This window comes from Hoplias malabaricus, unplaced genomic scaffold, assembly GCF_029633855.1.
Source record: "Hoplias malabaricus isolate fHopMal1 unplaced genomic scaffold, fHopMal1.hap1 scaffold_188, whole genome shotgun sequence".
NCBI lineage: Eukaryota > Metazoa > Chordata > Actinopteri > Characiformes > Erythrinidae > Hoplias > Hoplias malabaricus.
In genome coordinates, this window is record NW_027100755.1 from 24,391 (window position 1) to 50,661 (window position 26,271).

The following is a 26,271-nucleotide window of genomic DNA, read 5'->3' on the forward strand; positions in this document are numbered from 1 at the left end:
TCACAGCCTCTTAAAGGGCCCTTACTTTGGAAAGTTTTAACCCTGCGTTTTCCCAACGCAGTGGTCAGTCTCTGCCTGGACACGTGAACCCCGAGCTGCAAGAAAGAGCCCACTTTAAACTCACTGTGTTTGTGAGGGAACACATTTAGATACATTTACTCCCCACTGTGGTTCTGATTTATAAAATGAGTTTTTTTTTGGGGGGGGGTTGAAGACTGGGGGGTTTGGGGTGCATTAGTTCTCACATGTTATTTGCCGTATTATAAACTCCACTGAAACCAGTCACAGTTAAGCAGCACATGATTGTTTTTAAACTGTTCTTGTCCCTTTTAATGAAACAAGCTGAACTCTCTTCTGCCTGGGCTCCCACTGCGGAGTTTGCTTTGTACAAACCGCTGTACACACTATAAGTGGATATATATACAGATATATATAGGACAAATTGCTAGGAGGAAGTGAGTGAGGACATTTCAGTTTTCCATGGTCTGGGCCTTTAAGAGTATAACGTGTACAGCTTGTTTCTAAGAGGGAGGAACGCATAGTTCTGCTGGAGTGAGAGAGGTGGTTTGAGGGAAGCAGGGAATTGCAGCTGGCGATAAGACAACAGAGAGAGAGAGAGAGAGAGAGAGAGAGAGAGAGAGAGAATGCTATTCCCGCTCAGTGAGGTTCCTCCCACAGGAAACTCTAGCTGGTTCAGCATGGCCTTTTATGGTAAAAATATCCCAGATGCTGGCTGCGAGGCTCGGGCCTAGTGGTTAGGACTGAGCAGGATTTAAGGAAAGTACAGCAGGAGAGACACAGCAAAACTGACCAGTAACTCATTTAAACTACAGGACATTCTAGTTATTTATCCAATAACCTTCCTTCTAACTACAGGGTTTATCTAGATTTCCCATGACATTCATTCAAACTACAGGAGTTCAGCTAGTTATTTAATAACATACTTATTAAAAAATGAAAAAACTCTAGCAATGATTTATACTTAACTTTCATTTAAACTACAGGACGTTTATCCTGTTAAACAACGACGACAAACTTCTCTTCCCAGTGTCCTATTCAGCCCTTTTTCTTATTTCAGGACCTGACAGATACATGTGATTCGTTTTCTTGAGCCCTTGGATGGTGGCCTCCTGCATGCCTCTCACGCCTCATAAACCCTGTGGAAGGAGAGAGTGGATATCACTGGATGTGAACTGATATGAACTGAGGTGGCGAGCAAAGTAAAAGGAGGCTTGTTTAAAAAATAAATCCCGGTGTTACTCTGAAAATTAACCTAAGATTATTGACCAAAGCCTTATTCCACGACGTATTCTTATAATCCTTCAACATGAATGTGCTGACGATCGTCAGATAAATTCACTCTGGGAAACTGGAAGCAGCACCACCCACATCACAAAACCTTCTTCTGTTAATTTCGTGCGATTACATATTTCTACCAGAGAGGTCGCCAAACTTCCCAAACGTACACCGTGCAGTTTTAAAGTCCAGTTCATATCTGGAGACCCTTCATCTCTGCCTTTTTGGCTGTTTGTTTCTTTTACAGAACCATCACTTTACTGATCATAAAGAAAGAAACAGTTCTTTTTATTTATTGAAATGTATTTGCACTACTTTATACACAAAATCATGTAAACGTATGGCAGGAAATTCAAAACCATTGTGTTTACATTAGAGCAGTACAGTGGTGCAGCAGGTAGGTGTCGCAGTCACAGCTTCAGGGTCCTGGAGGTTGTGGGGTCGAGTCCCGCTCCAGGTGACTGTCTGTGAGGAGTGTGGTGTGTTCTCTCTGTGTCTGCGCGGGTTTCCTCCAGGTGACTGTCTGTGAGGAGTGTGCTGTGTTCTCCCTGTGTCTGCACGGGTTTCCTCCAGGTGACTGTCTGTGAGGAGCGTGGTGTGTTCTCCCTGTGTCTGTGTGGGTTTCCTCCGGGTGACTGTCTGTGAGGAGTGTGCTGTGTTCTCACGTTGGTAGGTGGATTGGAGACTCAAAAGTGTCCGTAGGTGTGAGTGTGTGAGTGAATGTGTGAGTGGTTGTCGCCCTGGGAAAGACTGGCACTCCCTCCAGGGTGTGTTCCCGCCTTGTACCCAGTGATTGTGGGTAGGCTCTGGACCCACTGCCGCCCTGAACTGGATAAGGGTTACAGACAATGAATAAAATCAATGTGTTTACATTAGAATTCAATAAACTTTTGATTCTATCAAAGTGTAATTCTTTTTCAGCCTATGAAATATATAAAATAAAATCCTTGGTGTGTTTGAGGAAGCCCACATCTTGAATCAGCCATGCTTGGGTCACTAAACTACGACGGAGCTGGCAACACTTGTAGTTCCTTTCCCCGCTGCTAGGGGGAGACACAGTCTGAGAGATCTAGATATTTTGACTCTTGCAGTGAATTATCAGGGGCTGTTAAAGCATTTTTAATGAGTGAATAGTTTTAACAGTTTTTAATTGAAATTATTGAAAGGTTTTTTGATGTTTGTGCTGCAGCAGGTGACGCTCTGATTCAGTGAAGAACAGAAACTTCAGTTGATTCAAAACCTCACCGGTTCTGGATTTATGGATGTGTTTTACTGACTAAAGATTTTAAACTTACCCTGCTCCAAAGGTTACATAGTGCATTTTCTGTAGTGCCGCAGTGAAGTGTGCAATCCAGAACTAATCATCCAGCATCAGATCCTGACCCCAGTAATGCTCTGTGGCTGAGTACAAACAAATCCTCACATCCAGTGTAAAGCCCTTCCAGAAAAGCAGTGGGTCTTTGTGTAAGAAAGACACAAACACTATTTCAGAAGAACTGTTAGCTGTGTGTGTGTGTGTGTGAGAGAGAGAGAGTGTGTGTGTCCACACTTTTGGCCGTACACTGTACCTCACTCACCTTCTGCTCTGATGGAAAACCTCACCCGGAGGCCATCACCATCAAGTCACTGTTTAACACTGATTCAGAGAGTCACCTGCTACAGCACCGACACCACACAACATTATTATGAGTTATTCATTCGCTACAACGACATTCCCTGATCATTTACTACAAGTCAATATAAATATCTGATACTGTGGCGCCCCCTGGCTGTGGAAAAAGGAACTACGGTGGTGTTGCCAGATTGGGTGCTGATATTGTGGATGTAATAATGAAATAATATTCTATGATATTTTATTATGATTCCAGCTCCGGGTGACTGTCTGTGAGGAGTGTGGTGTGTTCTCCCTGTGTCTGCGTGGGTTTCCTCCGGGTGACTGTCTGTGAGGAGTGTGGTGTGTTCTCCCCGTGTCCGCGTGGGTTTCCTCCGGGTGCTCCGGTTTCCTCCCACAGTCCAAAAACACACGTTGCAGGTGGATTGGCGACTCGAAAGTGTCCGTGAGTGAATGTGTGTGTGTCTGTGTTGCCCTGTGAAGGACTGGCGTCCCCTCCAGGGTGTATTCCCGCCTTGCGCCCGATGATTCCAGGTAGGCTCTGGACCCACCGCGACCCTAAATTGGATAAGCGGTTACAGATAATGGATGGATATTTTATTATCAAAGTAAAAACAGGATAAATGTCAGGGTAAAAATCATGCAACTGCAACTGAGTCAAACCGTATTTAGGGTTCATTTGTGCTCGTCAGCTTCGGTTCGACTAAAACAAGCCCTGGTGCGATTGTTCTGTAAATACACGGGTGAACGCTTGCTGTAGAAGTTCTTCTCTAATGCATTTGAAGAGTTTTAGCCAAAACTCAACACCTCTGCATTCACTCAGTACGTGCTGATCTAGGAATATGCAAATCAGGCCTCACCTCCACCTCCGCCCACCCCTTCCACTGCTCGAAAGCCCCACCCCAGGAAACGGCAAAGACTGCTTCCTGAGGTTTGTGATGTCAGAAACTCTATCTGTCTGAATCCATGCGTTGGAATGCTGCAGGTTCATGGCAGTGCTTCTGAGTGAATACAATGTGTAATATACTCTGATTTCTGTTTATTAATGTGCTTTATTTGGGTGGGGGCTTGGGACCTGGAGGCTGCCATTTTAATTCCCTGAAATGCAAGGCAGGAAAAATGGGAGAGGAAGGGGTGAGGGAATAGTAATATCCACAGACTTGAGCTCTCGGACGCTATGGACCACTGCCTGCCGCTCTGGGTGTGTGTGTGTTTACTGCCATGGATCGGTTAAATGCAGCAACACAATTTCCCCAAGAGGATTAATAAAGTATCACTTCTTCTTCTACAACTTCTTCTTATTTGGAGTCTATATTAATAAACACTGATCTAAAACTCCAGCTTTAAACCAACTGTTATCAGTCGACACAGCACAGCTCTTACAGGAGAAACTCAGTAAATCATTTTACATATTGATGTATTGACGACTGATAAGATCGATGCCTATTGCTCATTCAGAACATTCATCCGTGAAAAAAGAAGCTGTAATCTGATTACACGCGCTGTCACATGTATTCTGGGCCTGGATCTTTGTGATCTCGTTACGTAATCCAGATTAGAGCTGTCCTTTACTGTCCAGCACCGCTACACAAAGTGCGTTTAAAACCCTGATTGGGGAAATCTGGCAACCCGCATTATTCCTCCCCCCACCTGTTTTCACACAAGCCCCGCCCCTTTTCTGAGGCTATTGGCTGACTGCTCTTGAGCATGAACCACTGCCCACACTCGACCGTTCTGGAGGGATACCTCTTACCGTCTACACTCACATTCAAATGCTTAATAAATCACAACGTCAGCACCTCATTTTAAAAACATCATGTTATCATTAATATAACACACCATCCTATACGTCTACAACTGGGTTTCGCTTACTGTAGCAATACATCTATATTATGTGACTTTATAAAGTACCCTTATGTCCAGCAGTGGGCGGACACCTGCTCGTTCATTCATTCATTCATTCATTCATTCATTCATTCATTCATCTTTATCTGAATCAGGGTCATGGTGGGTCCAGAGTTTACACGGAATCACTAGGTAAAAAAACCCACAAACACTCCCAAGACAGGATGCCAGTCCTCCACAGGGCACACACTCACCCAGTCACTCACTCACTCACACACACACAGTGACTGGGTGAGTGTGTGATGCTCTGAATGGGACTGACAGTGTACACAGTGTGTTCTAATTTTACGCCAATGATTCCCGTTAGAATCTGTCCCCTCCCTGATCAGGATGAAGCCGTTAGATGAATGAATGAATATATAAATATATTTAAATGAGAAATACATAATTAAAGAATCAGCCAATCCTGACTCAGGAGGGCGGGGCTTGTCTGAAAACGGGTGAGGGAAAATCAAGCGCCGGCCGTACTACGTCACGACAATGTATGAAGGTGTTTTTTTTTCCTAACGTCACATTAGCGCGTTTCATTCTTTGCACATTTCTTGCTTCGCAGCCGAAACTTCGCTTATTCGTCTTTATGGTGTTGAAATCATCATTGCCGTCATTTTAAGCGGATTATAGCGACTACCATCACCTCACACCGGCTTCTCCTCACGTTTTTTCAGCCATCACAATGTGGACAGAGAGGCGGCCACAACGGCGATGATCATGCGGGATTTTATACATCTGTGGGCTGCTTTCTCAACGTGTTATTTTCTAAAATAATTCAGCGTCGTCATTTCTGGCTGAGGACACACTGAGAGCGAGGACTGTTTCTGGCTAATGAAGGCGAATAACGGAAAGAAGGCTATTATCTGATATGAACTTCTGCCTTTAGGGCTTTTCATCCGCACTCTTTAGGTTTAAACGCTAAACTGCTTCCATCTTTCAGCACCTAGAGTCGTTTTTACTTTGTAGATAACGGCATTAACTCTTATTTTCGTTACTTGCTGTAATTCTCAATTAGGGCTGTTAGATTCCATTCGACTCTGAATCTGATTCCGAGTAGAGGGAGTCGACTCCGCACAATTATCCGGTTAGTTAATCTAATGAATCTTTCAGCACCGACGGTGTTGTTTGAGGTTAAGGTGTTACACATTGCATTTTTGTGACGTTTGACTTTTCACTGAAGGTTGTACAATTCGGGAGAAGTATTTAAATAAGATTTGAAATCAGCCTCAACCTGTATTCATCTGTTATTTTTAGAAATTAAAAATATGCTAAAAACTAAAATCAAAGCCTTCAGACAGTGTTGAATAATGTTGGATACATTTTAATTATATTGAACATTTGCACTTATTTAACCTACACTATGTCCAAAGATAAAAAGGCTTCAGAGTCGAAGAATCGACTCTTGTGTGGATAAATAGAGCTCTACTACTGGGAGAGGAAAAGACTCCCGTTACTTTATACGAGTCGAGGAATTGATTCTTTTTGGAATATATCAATACACAAGTATAGTCTGACTATTTTAGAGGGGGGTAGGTTCGCATTATTTTGTATCTTCACAGTCGAAGAACCGACACTTTTGTTACACGTGTCTTCCTTCTATTTTTTGGTGTAGATTCTCAATATTTTGTACCTGAGTCGATAGATTGGGGTACCGACTCCCACCATCTTTGGATTCTAGGAATCGATTCGTTTTAGGGGTAGATTCCGTTAAATCCGTGATAATTTAAACTTGAAGTTCCATTGGAATCAGAAGCTCATCCATTGGACGACGACTGTTCATACCTTGCCTTAAAGTCTACTGCCGGTAAAGCCTCGGGATGGACGCTGTGGAGACTAGCCCCGGTCCCGGAGCTGAGGGCGCGGTTGCCCTGGAGCCCGTGGTCGGGTTCACGACGCTGCTGGGTGGCTGCTCTAGCGCTCTGTTCGCCTCCCTGACGGACACCGGACTAGGGCTGGAGCCCTCGGCGCGCGCCCTCCGCGAGCACGCGCACCTCTCCCCTCTCGAGATCGGGCTGTTCTTCGCGTGCGCGGTGCTGTGGACCCAGCTGCGGCGCGCGCTCACCGTGCACGTGTTCGAGGTAAACGCTGATGACGTGTGCATTAAGCAACGGTGTTATTAATAATAGCGTTGGTGGTGTTTGTTTAAAAAACACCCTCTGATTGACCACATAGGAGGAATTTGTAGATCTACAGTTACAGACTGTAGTCCACATGTTGCTCTGCATACTTTGTTTGCTCAGGTCCCCCACAGAGCAGGTGTGATGTGGTGGTGGATCATTCTCAGTGCTGCAGTGACACTGACGTGGTGGTGGTGTGTTAGTGTGTGTTGTGCTGGTGTAGAGTGGATCAGACACAGCAGTGCTGCTGGAGTTTTTAAACCCCTCAGTGTCTGGACCGCGAACAGTCCACCGACCAAAAACATCCAGCCGACAGCGTCCTGTGTCACTGATGAAGGACTAGAGGACGGGCGACACACACTGTGCAGCGACAGATGAGCTACTGTCTCTGACTCTACATCTACAAGGTGGACCAACGAGGGAGGAGTGTCTCACAGAGTGGACAGAGAGTGGACACAGGGTTTAAAAACTCCAGCAGCACTGCTGTGTCTGATCCACTCTACACCAGCACAACACACACTAACAGTTACAGCAGATGTTCTTTAGTAATTCCTCAGCTCCATCACCTGATTCACGTCATCAACTATTTAACACGTCTCACCTGAGCTGAACTGGTAACGTTAGAGCGGGGAGAGTCCTGAGCTGTTCCACTGTTTTCCCCCCATCGAAGGGTTAAGGGGCATGGTGCCTCTGCCATCTAGAAAATCAGGCATGAGTGACAGGGTGAGTGTCTGAAATTATACATCAGGTGTGTGTGTGACACTGTCCACAGGTGTGTGTGTGGGTGAGTGTGTGTGAGTGACTGGGTGAGTGTGTGAAACTGTCCACAGGTGTGTGTGTGGGTGAGTGTGTGTGAGTGACTGGGTGAGTGTGTGAAACTGTCCACAGGTGTGTGTGACACTGTTCACAGGTGTGTGTGGGGGTGTGTGTGTGAGTGACTGGGTGAGTGTGTGAAACTGTCCACAGGTGTGTGTGTGTGTGTGTGTGACACTGTCCACAGGTGTTTGTATGGGTGTGTGTGTGTGTGTCTGGGTGAGTGTGTGAAACTGTCCACAGGTGTGTGTGACACTGTTCACAGGTGTGTGTGGGGGTGTGTGTGTGAGTGACTGGGTGAGTGTGTGAAACTGTCCACAGGTGTGTGTGTGTGTGTGTGTGTGACACTGTCCACAGGTGTTTGTATGGGTGTGTGTGTGTGTGTCTGGGTGAGTGTGTGAAACTGTCCACAGGTGTGTGTGTGTGTGTGTGTGTGTGAGTGACTGGGTGAGTGTGTGACACTGTCCACAGGTGTGTGTGTGTGTGTGTGTGTGTGTGTGTGTGTGTATGTGTGTGTGAGACTGGGTGAGTGTGTGAGAGACAGTGAACCCTGCATGTATCCAGAGCAGGTGAATGTCTGCATCAGAGCTGGATGCAGCATCTGTTTAACCCAGAATACACAGCCTGATATTTAAATACGCTCAAGTAGAGCAACTTCCTGCAGCCGAAGCTTGTGGTTTACCTCAAACGAGCTGTTTTTATCCGCCACATGCTTCAGTTCTGCGCATGTGAAGGGGAAGGCAGGCTTCCGGGAGGCTTTCCGAAGGCCTGCAGACGCAGAGGTTCACAGGAGGAAGTGTGCGAGTGGCTGTGAGTGTGATGTTCATGTGTAATTCAGTCACTCTCAGGGTTCGGGGAACGTTGAACAGTAACAGCTTAATTTAGCCTCAGTGTTCGACTTCACGTCCTGGAGAGTGTTGACCACTAGTAAAGAGTGAAAAAAAAGAGCAGAATTAACCCCGCGGCTTTGAAAGGGATGCTCGAGGTTCTCATTAAATATTTGAAAGAGTTGTGAAACTCCAGCTGGTCCTGGTGCGCCGCCCGTTTCTTGAACAGCACTCTGGTGATGAGTGTGTGTGTGTGTGTGTGTGGTGATCAGAGAGACTGTGTTGCAGGCTCCTAAAGACAGGTTCCTGTGCTTCAAGTGCTCTCTGACCACAATGCAGAAGTGTGTCAATGCTGAAGTCTTCACACACATTACACAGTTGAGCATGAACATCCTTTTAAGGAGGTCAAATACAAGACTTGAGAGAACTCCATGCACTAAACCTGGGTTCTGAACTGTTCTGATGTCTTAGAGATCCGTATATTGAACACTGTAACACTGTTCCTGTGAATATCACGTGTCTAAGCAGAGGCAGTGCAGGTTATTCATTTTTCAGCAGATATTTTCAAGATTAGATTAGATGCACTGCATAATCAAGTAGAAAAGTCAAGGACAGTAAGAGAAGAGAGATACAGAGAAAACGAGGCTCCTAACAAATGCACAAGACCTGCTTAAAGCCTCTGAACTGCTTAAAGCTGCAGGTTTATTGGGAAGTTCAGCCATTTCTAAAGTCGTATTGTGATTTATATGCGCCTCAGTTTGATGTTAAATGTGTCCAGGTTTGAATCACGTTTCTTGCTGATGGTCGCTATTTTCCTGCCACAGTTCTGACTGTTTGCTTATTTGTGGGTCGTAGATTTGTGGCGCTGTGTGGGGGACAATATTCTTGATTGGGTTCAGAAAAGGAAGTCGTGGCACTGGAATGTTCTGGGACTTTGTTGCTGTCTTTAGCGTCTTTGTGTATAACACGATAACCCCCAGAAACAATGGGTGAATACTTTGTGTGATTCCAACTAACTGCTTTAGCCTGCGGAGGTGCCTTTTCATGAACAGTAAGGTGATTTATACCATGAGGAACAGCTGGGTTTGTATGAGGCGTGGTGTGTGAAGTTAAATGAATTAAACAGTGCCCAGTGACCGGGTTTGAGCTCATTGTACAGAGACAGTACCATCCCACACTCTGGGCCATTCAGCTCGGGTCAGCTTTAACGATTCAGGTGTCAGAGGTCGATAGGAATTTCCCCAACATGTGCTGCTAAGTGTGTGTGTGTGAGAGAGATTAAAACTAGGATACAAAGGGCAGTGTGAAGTGCACACACTCAGGGTTGTGTCTTTATTGCTGATGCAGTTTGTGTTCCTTGTGAAAAGTGTGTCCACTCAGAAGTGCTCCCTCAGACGAAAGGAGTGTATGTTGTTTGTTGTTGTAAAACCACCTCGACTCATGCTCAGTTTCTGCCAGACGACTGATAGCTGATAGAGATCTGTGGAGCTGTATTTACAGTGTTCTGTCGTCCCTGACGTCTCTAATCTCCGAGGGCGTGCTCAGCTGAGTTTCTGATGAAAGCTTAGGTTTGCACCATCATTTAGAGATGGATTTGGTTGATTTGGCTCCTGTCTTGCGTCATCACTGCTTAAATTCAACATCCTTTAGGTCCTGACAAAACAGTCGAGTCTTAGTTCCCCAACCACATCATTCTCTTATCAGCACTCATCCATTCATTTCCTGTAACTGCTTCATCCGTTTCAGGGTCAGCACCAGTCCTTCACAGGGCATCACACACACCTCTGTGGACAGTTTCACCCAGACACTCCACCTACCGAGAGGTGTGTGTGTTTGGACAATAGGAGGAAGGCAGAGCACCTGGAGGAAAAAGAACACACCACACTCCTCACAGACAGTCACCCGGAGGAAACCCACGCAGACACACCACACTCCTCACAGTCACCCGGAGGAAACCCACGCAGACACAGAGAGAACACACCACACTCCTCACAGTCACCCGGAGGAAACCCACACAGACACGGAGAACACACCACACTCCTCACAGACAGTCACCCGGAGGAAACCCACACAGACACAGAGAGAACACACCACACTCCTCACAGACAGTCACCCGGAGGAAACCCACGCGGACACAGAGAGAACACGCCACACTCCTCACAGACAGTCACCCGGAGGAAACCCACACAGACACAGAGAGAACACACCACACTCCTCACAGTCACCCGGAGGAAACCCACACAGACACAGGGAGAACACACCACACTCCTCACAGACAGTCACCCGGAGGAAACCCACACAGACACAGGGAGAACACACCACACTCCTCACAGACAGTCACCCGGAGGAAACCCACACAGACACAGAGAGAACACACCACACTCCTCACAGACAGTCACCCGGAGGAAACCCACACAGACACAGAGAGAACACACCACACTCCTCACAGACGGTGACCTGAGGAGGTTATTGAGAGAACTTTGTGTACATTCCTTTTTTGCTCTCTAAAGTGAACCGGGTCGTGTTCCGCTGCAGAAAACTGCTCCAAGTTCATTGTAAGATGGTGAACCTCTGTCTGAATTCAAATGTGGACTGTGTTTACCTTCAGCTGTTAATTCAGGAGTCATTCTTTGGGGCTTTCACTGCCCTTGACTCAGCAGAATTGAGCTTTTTTTTCCTGCTAATGAGGCAGCAGGGCGCTGAACGAGTGATCTTTAAGTTTGGTTTGAAGTCCACAGCCCTGGCCCAGGTTTATTGCTGTTGTTTTCCAGCCTCAGAGGCAGATAATTACCTTCAGCACTCCATTCTCCAGAGTGTCATAACTGAGCATGGAGAAATAAAATGGGCTGGAAACCATAGGCACAGCGCACCAATAAACCACACACTCTGGCACGGGGTTGGCATGGGTCTACGCTGTGGGTGGGGCTGGTTGTCAATAATAAATATAATACAAAACCTTGTTTGACCTCTTTCACACATGAAGACGCAGCGAGAAGCGCTTTAAAACAGAGTGAAAGCTGTAGTGTGATAAACTGAACAGGGATGGGTTAGAACCAAGGAACACAGTGAGCTACCAGTGGAGGAGCTAATGGTTAATGAACTCAAGTGCAGAATAATCCAGAACACTAAATTTAACAGAAAAGATACCAACAAGGGCTTGGAGAAGACCAACAGAGGAAAGACGGAATGGTTCAAAAGCTGAGAGTCAAAGGCAACTAAAACAAACAAGGGCTTCCCACATTAAAGAGGGAAAAGAGCTGAAGAGTCAGAGACGCCAAACCAAAAGACTTGAGAAAAGAAGCTTAGAAACAAGCTTAGAAACCTGAGACAAAAGGCTCAAGAAGAGTTCACAGGAAACAGACCCAGGAGAACACTCAAGGAACTTTACCAAAAAATTACCAGCCAGACTTGTGTGAGACTCTCGAAAAGAGAAACCCAAGACTGAGCCCTGAGGTGTGTGTTGGCTTCCCTTAAGTAGGAGAGGAACAGGTGCTGCTGATGTCTCTTAATTAGGGTGTGGTGGCTCCATGTCTCCCTCTGCTGGCTGGGGGTGGCCTAGTGGGCAGCCGGGCCCCTGTCCGAACGCTTACAGAACATAGTAATAAAATAGAAATTAAAATAACATTAAATAACACCAAATACAAGCAGTAACAGAAAAGTATATTCATTCAAAAATTAAATAAAAATACACATCGATGCCTTGTGGAATTACAATGAAGTTTAGTTTATAAGCAGTGAATAATTATATACGAGCGTTAATAAGATGAACTGAGGTGGGTTTGTGTTTATAGTTGCGTGGGTTTAAAGTTGTCTGAGGTGTCCCTCGCTTAAGGGCAAGGCCTCCCCTCACCACAGCAGACCTAGTTTTCTAGTCTCCACAGCAATGAGATGTTTGACTGTGTGTGTGTCAGTGTTTGAGGATGTGTTAGTCAGTGCTCACTCACACAGGCTCGTCATTACAAGGCTGAATTCCCTGGAGATTCATGTGCTCCGTGTTCACTCTGAGAGCAGGAAGCTGTTGTTCACAGCAGAACACACCAGGCCTCAGGCTCTTTCAGAACTGAGAGGACACTTACACACACTTGTGCTGAGAGATTCACACAAGAATTAAACCCAAAGATGAAGCAAATTCGCACCGGGAATATTCCCTTTGGTTTCTTTAAACATTGACCCTTTCAGAGTCTTTTTACAAAAAGAAGAGCAGTGTATTGTTCACTCAGAGCTGGTGACCTCAGGCTTTAAATAGTTTTACCGTGGTTTAAAGGAACACTGTCATATATTTACCTTAAAATCATGGAGATTCTCCACTGTTCTGTAAATAATTAGAGTAGAGCCGGTGTTATTGCCACTCAGGGATCAGTCATTAGTGTAACGTCTACTCGACTGCCTCTGGCCTTTGGTCTGTGAGCAGTGTTTTGCTGAAACCTAGCGTCTGGTCTGGTTTATTTTAAACGGTGCTTGTTGTGTTGAGGAGTTTGGGCTGCGTTTGTCTACAGTGTGGTTTGTGTGTGTTATCAGAGCTTTGCTCGACTCAGAAAACCTCACAACAGACGGAGAATCGGTTAAAATACAACAGGGGAGTGATAGTGATAAAGAAAAGGCACATGCTCTCAGACAGCAGGAGATAACCTACAGTAACCCGGGGTCTGACACACACACTCAGCTCCTACATGAAGCAAATCAATCCATAACGTCCTCCAAAGGTCAGAGGCACAGAGCAACCTCTTCACATGTTTTTCCATAAGAAGTAAGGTATTTGCAATGTTTACTTAAACCAAGGCTAAATGGAGAGCAGGAGAGCAGCGTTGTGAAGGAGAAACTGGTTAAATTTGTGTGTTTGGAACCCACCAACCCACACACTGTGATACAAGACCACCCAGTTAGTCTTCTGTGTGCTGTAAGTCAGAACATAATAAAAAAACGAGATAAAATGATCCGTTCTGTTCGGCTCTGCTTCTGAGGTCAAGTGCAGAGACTTTAGAATGGCCCCGCCCCCTCGTCTGAGTCTGTCCAATCACAGCGAGGTTAAACTCAGCGAAACAGACACAACGAGCGCGGAGAAATAAGAGCACTGAGTAAAAACGGAGAAGAAAGAGAACAGAGTGAAAACGGCTAAAAACCAGAGCTTCTGCTCCTCGCTCCTCACTGCTGTGCGCTCGGGGTCGGGGTGAACAGCGAGCGGCTCATTATCATTTAAAGGAACAGGTGCTGAGGTCACGGCAGTGTCTGTTGGTGTTGAATGAACAATGAAAGGCACAGCCGACAAAAACCATGTTCTGATTTAACATCTATTTAAACCTTTATGAGGCTCCTCCTCCTCCTCCTCCTCCTGGTGCTGATGATTAAAATATGTTTTCCATATGGTCACAGAGGGACAGTCTGTCTTCTTTATGATGGAGTGAAGCTGTGTGTGTGAGGGGGGTGCTGTCTTGCTCTGACCCGTAGAACCTCAAATTGAAGCTGAATTTGCTTTGGATCGAGCTGCAGAGCTACGACGTACTGACCCAGACGTACAGCATCACAGCAGATGATAAACAGCACGGCCTTTGGCTTTCAGAGAGGGCTTGGCCGATGTGTCCTGCTTTTTAAAGCCGTCAACAGCTCGGATACTTATTTAAACAGGAGCTGGTCAGTGGTGGAGTGGTCACTTGAATAACAATGGACCTCCACAGTGGGAGGGAGGTCAGTTAATGGAGGCTTAGTGTGGGGCATCAGGTCTTGGTTTACATTAGCCCTGAGGGTAGATGATTGCAGGCTTCATTCCTGTTCAGGGTGGAGCAGAAGTGGTTTTCTGTGTCACTTCTAGACACTTCCTTCCTCTTAGAGCTGCCAGAGATAAGTGCCCAGCTCTCCGTTAGCACTCAGAGTGGCCGCGGTAAATAAACAGATGCTTCTAGATGATGTGGTGCAGTGGTTAGTTGTTTTGAGAGGAAAGATTTGTGAGAGCGAGAAAGAGAGGGCTATTAATGAAAAAAACAACACCCCCTGGTCCCATCTGGCCCTGAATGGGGTTGAAAGCTTTTGTCCCCTCTCTGACACTTGTCCCCCGGTGACCCCCAGCAGCAAAAGCAGCTTATTGACCAGATCTCCACATGAACGTCCATGTGTCTCGCATCACAACTACGCAGTGTGTTTTCTGACATCCCGATTGATCTCGCTCTGCTCTGAAGAGATGCAGAAATGGAGGAAATGGACAGAAGTGGAGCAGCCTCTCTGCTGTTTATTTTGATGACCAAGGCTGCTGTCTCGTAGCGGTCGCTATGGAAACCACAGTCCCAGTGAATGGGTTTGTGTCTGACAGTGATGAAGCAGAGCAGAGTTTCTGAACTTCAGCCAGGATTGGATGGAGAGCAGACCAGCTCCACAGCAGTGAGCCTTCAGCTGGGGCTTGATTTAATTAATTTAAAGGGGACATGATGTAAATCACTCATTCAGTGCAAGTGCACATTAATGTAGGCTTCTGGAGCCCACCAACCAGTCAGTTTAGTTTGGTGTACCCAAGTCAGAAACCATTGGATAAATTGAGAAGTCATTCTCATTTTGTGCTGCGTTTACAAAGTGTGCAGAGACTTTAGAATGACTCCGGCCCGTCATCTGAGTCCGTCCAATCACAGCGCTGGACCCACGTTAATGTGAGAGCGGAAAGGTGAGGTTAAATGCACCGAAACACACAATGTGTGCGGAGAAATAAGAGCACTGATTAAAAATGGAGAAGAAAGAGAACAGAGTGAAAACGGCTAAAAACCAGAGCTTCTGCTCCTCGCTCCTCACTGCTGTGCGCTCGGGGTCGGGGTGAACAGCGAGCGGCTCGTTATCATTTAAAGGAACAGGTGCTGAAAGCGGGCGTTCTGAACAGGGGCTGTTTACACAGGGGGAGAACACTGCTGTGGGTCTTGGAACCAAAGCAGACCACAGACGTTTCATTAGGAACCAGAACTGTTTCATATTGTAATGCTGTATCTCCTCATCACTTTCCCCAGCTTTAATATTATCCAGAGTTATCCAAGCTTTGTGTCTCCTACAGGATTAGGTGACTATCAGCTGCCACATCGTCTCATTCTCACTGTCAAACAGGCTTTGTCCCAGGGTCTGACGCTGTAGCCCTCTGAGATCATGTTAGAGATACTACATTTTAGAATAACAGAAGAGCCAAGGTGGTCATTCTGACCCGTTTAACAAATAGAAAGGACTAGTTTAGAGAATGTGGGCTCTTTTTTTTACCGGAGCATGAGGAAAGGCTGCTGTTGTCCCAGTCTACTGGTTGAGGACAGTGTGTGTGTGTGTGTGTGTGTGTGTTGTGGAGATTTCCCGCAGCAGTGAGAGCAGTTTGCGATTGGCTGCCAGGAGCAGACAAACTAAGCCGAGGTTGGAGTGGTGGTGAGGCGAGAGAATGCACCGCAGACAGCTGGAGTCTAAAAATAACAGAAGTGTAGAAGGCTGGGGAGACACAGACGGACTGTGGAGACGCCGCAGACTCGACTCGCGAGAGGCCTGAACATGACTCGCAGTCTGTCAGAGGCAGCACACAAGCTTCCCATCCCATTCCTCTGGCAGCTGAACACCAGAACACACAGATCCACTGGAGATAAGCAGATCTGGGTCAGTACTTGGATGGGAGACCTCCTCCTAGGAAAGCTTCGGTGTGTGCAGGAGGTGTGGTTGACGTTGTGGCCAGCAGGGGGCACTCTCCCTGTGGTCAGTGTGGATCCAAGCACCTGAGTGCAGTGACAGGGACACTGTACTGAACAAACAGCACTGTCTTTCAGATGAGATGTAAAACGGACACTGGGGCATTTCCTGGTAAAGAGTCCAGTTGTTACCCCTCGATCTCAGGCTAAATCTGCCCCTGTGGTCCTTTCTGGTCTCCTGATCATCCCCATCTTCATCAAAGTGGCTCAGACACTGTCTCCCGTCTCCTCTCCACCCGATAGCTGATGTGTGGTGAGGCGACTGGTTTGAACCGGCCCCAGAGAATGAAAAACACACTGTAGAAGTCCAGAGAGAGTCGTCACTCTACGCCACGCAATGCAGACGACCAGCACCAACTCTCCATCTGCAGCAGAGATCACGTTTGTTTTTATCCGACTCACGACGGCAGCTCGCACAATTACGCCGTGGTCTTTTGAAGAGGTTCAAACGCTCCTTGGATCGGTGGCCGACGAAAAGACAAGGAACAAAGTAGATTAGTTCGAGTCGAGTAGGTACCATTCCGTGGAAAATGTCATTAAACGTCTCCACATCCCACTGGGAGGCTCTATTCCCTTGGCACTGAGCATATGGCCCTTAGACTCATATGGCAAGGTGTCGCTTGGTGGTGTGCTCATCAGTGCGGGGAGGGCAAGGGAAAGCGGAGATCGGGTGAAACTAGATAGCGTGTAGATAAAGACGGTGTTGCAAACAATGCTTTTCACTTCCAGCTCTGATTACACAGGCACTGAGCTTCGGTGTCAGCATGTTGATCGGAGAAGGGCAGATAGACCATCGTGAACAGATAAGAACCAAGGCACCGTATCTGCTAGAGGTGGAACACACACACACACACACATTCCCATGTGAATGCTGTGGGGGAAACATTGCCCCTTCATCTTAGAACTGCTTAATCTCAGTTCTAGGAACAGCTTGGTTATCTACACGCAACACATGTTCAAAGCGCTTAAGACACCGACCGGTTTTTCTTTTCTGTTTTTCTTCATTAGGCCGGTTGCAGAACAGAAAAACAGAAGTATAAATGAAGATTTACAAACTGTGGACACACAGTGTCTGCTTTCCTAAGTGATGTGCCTCTGTGTTGCGCCACACTGAGATTATTTTGTTAATTGTGACCATTGACACTGGACTGAGGTCAGTTTTCAGAGCCTTGTGTAATTTTAATGGCCTGTTTATAAATTGCCTGTTTAATTGCTTCTCCATTTGGATTATAAAACAGTACATAACCCTGAGGCGTCATGGAGCGAGAGCGTCGGTCGAGCCTGGAGTCGAGCCCCATGTGTTTCACAGAGCCATGCACCAATGTCCAGTGTGATCACAGCTGTAGGGAAAGGGTTAAGACTTAATATTAATGATTAAGAATATTCGTTTTGTTTGTTGCAGCCCTTCGCCCGGTGGTGTCGTCTCCAGCCCAAAGATGTGGCGAAGATGCCAGAAAGTGCTTGGAAACTGCTCTTCTACACAATGTCATGGTCCTACAGCACCTACCTTCTCTTCTTCTCCAACTACACCTTCTTCCACAACCCTCCATCTGTGTTTTATGGTAACGATTACATTCAAGTTTGTAACAAAACCATTAAACTACCACCTTAACGCCAGCTGACCATTTTATTCCACACACAATTTAAATAGCTGCCATGTGATTGCAACTTATTAACACAATGGTGTATAATATGACTCTGAATGGAGGCATATTATAAAAAACAAGCCGTTCAGAATTGCCCCGCCCCCTCGTCTGAGTCTATCCAATCAGAGCGCTGGAACCATGTTTATGCGAGAGGTTAAATGCAGCAAAACAGACACGGAGAAGAAAGAGAACAGAGTGAAAACGGCTAAAAACCAGAGCTTCTGCTCCTCGCTCCTCACTGCTGTGCACTCGGGGTCGGGGTGAACAGCGAGCGGCTCATTATCATTTAAAGGAACAGGTTTGAATCAGTGCACATTGCCATAAAAATGATGTTACGTGACAGAGGAAGGTTCCTTAAGGGTGTACTCTAATAAACTATTGATTTGTTCTCGGTCCACAACGTGAGGGAGGATCCTAAAGACTCGGACTTTACACTCCAGCTGCTGGTTGTGAAAGTTAAAGAGGCATCCGATCAATAAACATTAGGCAGAGTAACATCACCTACATCACTCTAACGTCTTTCCAGGATCCTCTCAGGAGCCCGTTCCCATTCACTCACATCACCCTCACATTGTGCTAATGCTGGAAAACCCTGGCGAAGCAGACTAGCTAAAAATAATCAGACGTGTGTGAACAGCTTAGTGCAGCACTAGACACAAGAGAGGGGCTGATCTTTTTGTGTTGACTTTGAAATTCCACCCATTTTTATCACAGCTTTATGGCCAATTTAGTTGTTTCCACTTGCATCCGTTTCCTGGGTGTTTTTATGTTCTCTGAGACAGCCCCGGGGCATTTTGTTTGCTGTGAAGATTGTGGCTCAACACGCTTTTAGGAGAGCACTAACAGCCCAGTTCACTGGCACCGAGTGATGGAGGTGGGGGGTGATGGTGAGAGAGTGGGGCATATAGTGCTCTGTGGTCAGGAAAGAGTTATTAATAATAACAGTGTTAGTAGGTGCATGTTGTGGGATAAAAGCAGTACTTAACCGATGCCTGTTGCTTGTGTAGCCTGGAAGAGCGGGATGTCTGTGCCCATGGATATAGCCATCGCTTACCTGATCCAAGGGAGCTTCTACGGTCACTCCATCTACGCCACGATGTACATGGACGCCTGGAGGAAAGACTCCAAGGTCATGGTGCTGCACCACATCATCACTCTGGCGCTGATCACCTTCTCATATGCGTTCAGGTCAGAAACGATTTTATTTGAAACTGCAAGCCAGTGATTTACTGTGGACTACTTTATTAAACTGAACATCCTCTGCATTTTACTGCAGTCTTTATTTGAATACAATTTAACAGCAGAGAAAACAGGAAAAACAGCCTGTTTGAAAAATATGGCACTGGCTTGGAACTCACTCACTCACTCATTCACATAGTCACTCCCTCACTCATTCACTCACTCACTCACATAGTCACTCACTCATTCACTCACTCACTCACATAGTCACTCCCTCACTCATTCACTCACTCACTCACATAGTCACTCACTCACATAGTCACTCCCTCACTCATTCACTCACTCACTCACATAGTCACTCACTCACTCACATAGTCACTCCCTCACTCACTCACTCACATAGTCACTCACTCACTCATTCACATAGTCACTCACTCACTCATTCACAGTCACTTACTCACTCACACTCATTCACATAGTCACTCACTCATTCACTCACTCACTCACATAGTCATTCACTCACTCACTCACTCATTCATTCACAAAGTCACTCATACACATTCTAACTCAGTCACACACACTCCCTCATTCAGTCACATGCTCATTTACATATTTACACACTCACTCAGTCATTCTCAGAATCACTCACTCACATGAATACTCACTCAGTCACTCATTTATGGACCACCCCTCCCCATGGGCTCCCTGTGGAGGCTGTGTACGACTCTTCACTCCCACAATCAGCTAAAAGACTTCGTCTGAGGGTGACCCCACTTTGAGGAGCATTTCATGTGCATCACGTCAACACCACGAAGCGTGTACAGTTCCAGCTTAAACTGGACAAATACAGTCTGGTGATTCTATTTCTGTTCCTCCTCAGGTACCACAACATAGGGGTCCTGGTTCTGTTCCTCCACGACATCAACGACGTTCAGCTGGAGTTCACCAAACTCAACGTTTACTTCAAAACCCGCAGAGGCAGCTACTACCTGATCAATGACATATTGTCTAACATGGGCTCTGTGAGCTTCAGCATCACCTGGTGAGACCCCGCCCCCCCGTCACATGTCCAACCAAATACCTGAATTCACTAATTACCATATGTCTACAAAGTGTTGGAAATACAGCGTAAACACTTCTGTTCTCCTCGTGAGAAGCTGCAGATCTTATTCACTGAGCTACTCCTGTTCCTTCTAATCTCCAGGTTCTGGTTCCGATTGTATTGGTTCCCTCTCAAAGTGCTGTATGCCTCCTGCATCACCAGCCTGCAGTCCGTGCCCAACATCCCTTTCTACTTTTTCTTCAATGCCCTGCTGTTGGCGCTGCTCCTCATGAACATCTACTGGTTCCTGGTAAGAACAACTGCGTCGATGTTTGGTGTTTTTAATTATCATTGCTCTGTAGTTGCTGGTGTAGAGAATAACCGCGACCGGGTTGTGGGCCGAGTCTTCAGGGTGCTCCAGAGAGTCCACACTCTGACACAGCAACAAACGTGGGCCGTGTTGGGTGCCGCAAGAGCTGTTTTAAGATGGGAAACACATCTGTTAGCTTCTAACTCACTCACTCACTCACATTCATACTCATACACCTTTAGGAGCTGATGCACAAGGGGGCGCTATTCAGTAATTCCCATCAAAAACAACATGTCTTTGGTAGAGCCATGAGAACTTTACCAGTGTGTTCTTGCAGTGGGTGTGTGTGTGTGTGTGTGTGTGTGTGTGTGTACCAGAATATATCACATTGTGAGGAGCAAGACCTACACACTCACATTGTGGACAATTGTCTACGTTTTAAGGTGAAGATATGGTTTAAGGTTGGGTTAAGTTTAAGCCCGTAGTGCTTAGGGAAAAGTTCGTTTTAAGTCTCAACCTAATGAATGGATCTCTATGGATTGTCTCCACCATTCAGAGACTTGTGTGTGTGTCTGTGTCTTATCCTGTGGCACTAGCTGTGCGTCCGCTAACACAAGCCTCCTCCCTCTCTGTGCTTTGCAGTTCATCGTCCTGTTCGTGGTGAAGGTTGTGACCGGGCAGATGAACGGAGTCAACGACGTGCGTGAATACGAGGACGACGAGGAGAACGAGGACCAGGAACCGCTCAGAACCAAGACGGATGACAACGGTCACCAGGGCTGTGGAGAAGGGTGAGTGACACACCTGGCTCTCAGCACACCTGAGCCAGTCCTTAAAGTTCTTCAGGCCACAGAGGGAAATGTCTGAGTGAACATCTCAGTGGAGATAAGGCTCCTGACCTCCTCCTTCAGTCAAATCAGGAGGTTTGTTTTGTAGTCGTAGCTGACAGGGTTGTTTGGGGCCGGGCACCTGCCATGCAAAGCTGCGAGGATGTTTGCATACGGAATTGCTGCCTTCCTCCCCCCCATGCTAAAAGCCTGGACCTGTCGTTGCCCTGTTCTACCTGAATGCACCTTTCTATCACGGCACAGTCAAATATAACATCCTCCCTCGCAAATCAACACTGGATGTTCGTCTGCTCATTTCTAGGAAGGTTTCCCTTTGGAAAGGCTTTAAACCAGACGTTCTAACATTGTCTGGGAAGATTTGATGGCCATTTTGAGTGAGGCCAGATACTGGTGTTGGCCCAGAGCTGCCACTCCAGCTCGTCCTAGTGCTCCATCACTTTATACCTCGCTAGTTCACGCTTAGCGTCCAGCATGGTCAATGTAAGCTCATGTGCAGCTGCTCTAGAGCGTCATATATTAGTTCAAAGTGTGCTTCTAAGTAGATTTTACAAGCTGTGTGAATAACAACACATGCCCACAATGGCTGTACCTTAAAGGAACGCTAGGTAAGATTTGGGTTTAGTATCCTACCCTCCTCCAAAAGTTACATAGTGCAGTTTCTGCAGCGCTGAGCTTTGATTAGCAAGGACAGAGGCTCTGTTCTCCCTGTTACAGCTCAGTCAAGCTGTAATTTTAAGGTAAAAATATCACGTAGTGTTCCTTTAAAGTGTAAATATTTATAACGTAGTGTTTGAAGGCCGTTGTGAAATGCCACATTCAGCTCCTTAAATGCACCTTTGCTCTTGATGAAGTCTGTGGTGGCTAACGCAGTCCAGTTGTCCATTTATATCCCGAGACTGGGCACTGTCTAAATGTGATAATCAGCTTACAGATCTGTAATAGGCTTCTCTTCGGGATGCAGGTGAATTTCCTGAGGACAAAACAACACTCGTTTCTGACCTCATCTCCCCCCATAAGCACAGGAATCGCTTTATTAGTGACGCACAATCATTTCAGTGTCGTACCGGGACCGGCAGATTGTGCCTTTAAAAAAATGGCGTCAGACACGTGTTTAGATTTGACCCTTTAATTCATTCATTCATTCATTATCTCTAATTGCTTCATTATGTTAAAGGTCAAGGTGGGTCCCACTGGGCGCAAGGCAGGAACACACCCTGGACACAGAGCCACTCCGTCTCAGAGCAACACACACACTCATCACACCACAGTCACACCTGTGGACAGTTTCTCAGCGCCCTGAACCCCACGTGACCAGGCTGAGGGGCTCTGAGGGGCTAACAGCTCCTGAGACACTGTGTCCCCCGGTGTCCACGGGAGTGGAGCTCAACGCTCCGTCTTTATTTAGACCTCATTACAGTGAAGCCCTTATCTCTCTCTCTGGCCTTTGAGGAGCTGATAGCCAACGGAGTCCCTCTGCATCTGAGCATGAGACCATCACCTCCACCCTCCTGTCCACGTCTTTGGAGGAGCCACGTGAGCCGTCCCTGGGCTCTTCATCTTGGGAGGACTAGAGGTGCATGTCCCAAAAGCTGTAGACCCCCACAGTCGGCTACGTTAGGGTGCACTCGGCCTTTATCTGTGATCACACCACTTCGGTAATCTCCACAGAAATGTACAAGAGACGGGACGCTCTGAACCAGCCGCAGGAGCCTAGCCATGAGTCGTGGCTGAATGCAATTAGACTAGACACTCACAGCAATGTTCCAACAGCATGACTCTGCAGCAGTGGGGAATAAACTCCCATGGGGAATGTCCACCAACTATTGGCCACATAGTGGATCTGTTGAGAGATGGTCTCCTTTGGTTTCCAGTTGTTTTTTTCTTCCTCTCTCTCTCTCTCTCTCTCTGTCTCACGTTTTCCTCTCCACCTCTCTGTCACTCTTCCCTCTGTCTGAATGTCTCCTTATCTCTCTTCCTCTCTCTCCTTGTTTATTTCACTCACTCACTCTCTCTCTCTTTCCCTTTCTTTAGGAGACGTGTACAGAATGGGATCAACAAGGAGAAACATCTATAACAGTGTCAGTAGCGCCTCCTGCTGGTTAAACACAGAGACTGCGAGGAGCACAGGTGCCTGGGTTAACTCTGAGTCTCCGGGGTCCAACAGCTGCTCTCCTGCTTTTTCAGTGTTCAGGGGTCTTGTGTTTGACACTTCTCATCTTGTTGTGTTTCTTTCTGTTATTGTAGCACTGTGATCTTTCAAGGGAGTCTTACTTTAACAATCGCTTAGCTACGAGGAAATCGGACCTTCCCCCAGGGTCTGTGTTTTTTTTTAAATTGGAATCAGATCAAATGAAGAGGAATCATGGGTCCGAGGAGGTTCAGGACGAGGGTTGAGGTCCAGGCGGCTGCTTTAATGTGTTTAAGTTAAACCTGAGCGCTGAAGGTAAAGAGAGACGTCTGTGGACTCAGTGTCAGGGCTATTTTTACTTGGTGTACAGATTTTAAGAGTGTACGGGCCTCAAAGCCTGACCCACTTTATTCAGCCACAAAGTGACCCGAGTGAGGTTTGTGTGAAGGGAACAGAACACACTTTAGCCGCGATGGCGAACGCAGTGGAAGCTGTGGCTTGTGCCTCTGCTCTGACCCTGAATTTAATTTGTTTCGCTGTGTAATCTGCATCTGATATTGCACTGAAACGAAGGCATGTGTGTCACTGACCCACAGCATCAGGAGCCGATTCCCTGGGCTGAATGTAACACTGCTGATCAAGACGAACACTGATGTAGAATGAGCTTATGTCCAGCAGAATGCCCTGGAAAAACCATCAGAGCCATCGCTCATGGAGTAATTTTAATAGACAATATTTATGCATTGTGATAATCAGGATTGCATGCCATCGGGAGGATTCAAAAATATATATAAATGTATGTGAAGAGCCTCCTTCATCACCGACTTCTGATCTCACTCCTTGGAACACACTCTCCACATCGGGGCCTCGTTTATAAAACCTAGGTATTACCTTATAATTACAGCTTTAAAATCACTGTAATACTTCACTGAGCTGTAATAAGGAGAACACTAGCCTCAGTCATTGCTACTCCAGGCTCAGCACTGCAGAAACTGCACTGTGTAACTTTTGGAAGAGGGTAGGAGTGCTCCTCTTCTCTCTGAGGTGTGTGTCTCCAACAGACCGGTTAAACGCAGTCCAAGTTCATTTATACAGCTCTGTGATGATGTTTAAATCTTGGCGGAGAGCAAACGTTTCCAGCCTGTTTTTATAAACCATTCGTATGAAAAGGCTCAGAGCTCATCTTCACAACAAACGTAGGCTTCAGTTTAACCCCGATGTGCCAGGTTCCTGAGGACTGCGATCGGAAGCCCCTTTTTAAGACCACTTAGTGACGCCAGTGCTTTCTCAGTGAATGTGTTTATTCCTGTCCATGTGCACATCAGCGTCCACGCCGCCGTTTACCTGCTGAGCGTCGAGGCAGAACAAACAGGACCCGGCTGTAGGACACGTCCCCCGTTCTCTGCGGTAGCTGTAGTTTTTGTAATGGATTTCTGAGAACACTTGTCTTCGCTCTGTCCTCTCGTACGTCACGTGTTATTGATCGTTGGAGGGGTTTACTGCCATGGCACTGTCCCTTTTAGATTTCAGACTCGTTCCTTCTCAAACGGGTCCTCAAGGACCACCAGGTGATCGGGAGAGGTTATTTATTTGTAAAACATAACTCACATGAGGCTAAAACCAAAAGTTTATAGTAAATGAATCACAAATACGTAATGCACATGTGATAGAACTGCATGAGATTGGCTTGATTTGGAATATCAAAAGTGTACGACCGTTCTTATTAAAAATGCACCCTGAGGATTGAAGTTATGTAATATTTTGGGTGTAGGACCACCCCCAAACCTCTCCTCTCACCCCTGTATATACCCTGCAAACTCCACCCTGTCTCTTGTATTCACCCATCCATCGGGGGGGTTTGGCTTTACACACATTCCAAAGTCGCCCTGTACTTCTGACCAAAAAAGCCTAGCCTTTACCGGCCTGGTCTGTACTAACAAACTCATACTTCACATTTCCAGACTGTTTTCTACACTTATTACTGTTTTGGCAAAATCTAAAATGAATCTCTAGGTATCACCAAGAGGATCGATGCTCAAAGAATTCTTTGGAGAGATGAGAATCTTTGACTGCGAGTCTTATTCCTCTCTTCTCCCCAAAGAATTCTTTGAGCATCGATCTTCCTGGTGATACTTAGAGATTCATTTTAGATTTTTCCAAAACAATTACATGCTTTTATTTTAAAACTGAGGAGTAGTCACCCTTTAAACGACTCTGGCTCAGTCTCAAACTGCTCCCTGTGCTCTATAAATGCGGTTAATTTGTCACAGAACTGACTCTGACTCCTCCACAGAGCTTTAACTGTGAAGCGGGGTGTCAAAAAGCTAGTGGCTGATGTGTGTGTGTAGAATGTGTTTGTGCACTATGTAGGGAACAGGGAGCCATTTGAGATCCAGCCTCTCTCCTGGAGGTTCCTGAGCCAAACCCTTCTGCCCTCTCTCCTCCACACACTCACTGAGCTTTCTTAATAACGTCAAAGAGCTTTCAACTCGTTTTCTTCTTCTCGCAGTTCGACAGCACGTGTAGGGAACAGGATCCGCTTCAGTAAAACCATCCGGTCCAGACTCAGCTGAAACCCGTTTCAGGACGGACGCTCTGTGTTTGATCTCAGTCCATTTCTGTGTCATTTTCAGTGTTCGATGTTTTAAGAACGTGCCAAAAGGGAACTGAACCGATCACAGCTCAGGCTCGAGGTGTCGGAGATCATTCAGAAACTAATGTTAAACATGGGGCTGTCGTATACATTTATAACAAATTGCACTGTAATTTATTCGTGTTATTTTTATCATTCATTAAATTAAAAAAAAAAAAGTGACGGGGATTTCTACTGATTTCTTAAACCTGTGAATAAAAAACCAGAAGTATTAGT

The 26,271-nt window shown here is 46.3% G+C and overlaps 1 protein-coding gene across 2 annotated transcripts; it reads left to right on the forward strand.

Moving 5' to 3' along the window:
• The first annotated feature begins 5,798 nt into the window (after nt 1-5,798).
• cers1 (ceramide synthase 1) lies at nt 5,799-26,115 on the forward strand. Of its 2 annotated transcripts, none has more exons than XM_066658504.1 (7): nt 5,799-5,888; nt 17,652-17,811; nt 18,903-19,083; nt 19,955-20,116; nt 20,279-20,426; nt 21,069-21,217; nt 23,306-26,115. In XM_066658504.1, the coding sequence occupies exons 2-7, from the start codon at nt 17,697-17,699 to the stop codon at nt 23,346-23,348; spliced, it is 798 nt and encodes a 265-aa protein (XP_066514601.1). In that variant the 5' UTR covers nt 5,799-5,888; nt 17,652-17,696; the 3' UTR covers nt 23,349-26,115. The 2 variants fall into 2 exon arrangements, with proteins under 2 accessions (XP_066514601.1, XP_066514600.1); XM_066658503.1 differs by lacking the exon at nt 5,799-5,888 and adding an exon at nt 6,073-6,882.
• The last annotated feature ends 156 nt before the right edge of the window (nt 26,116-26,271 follow it).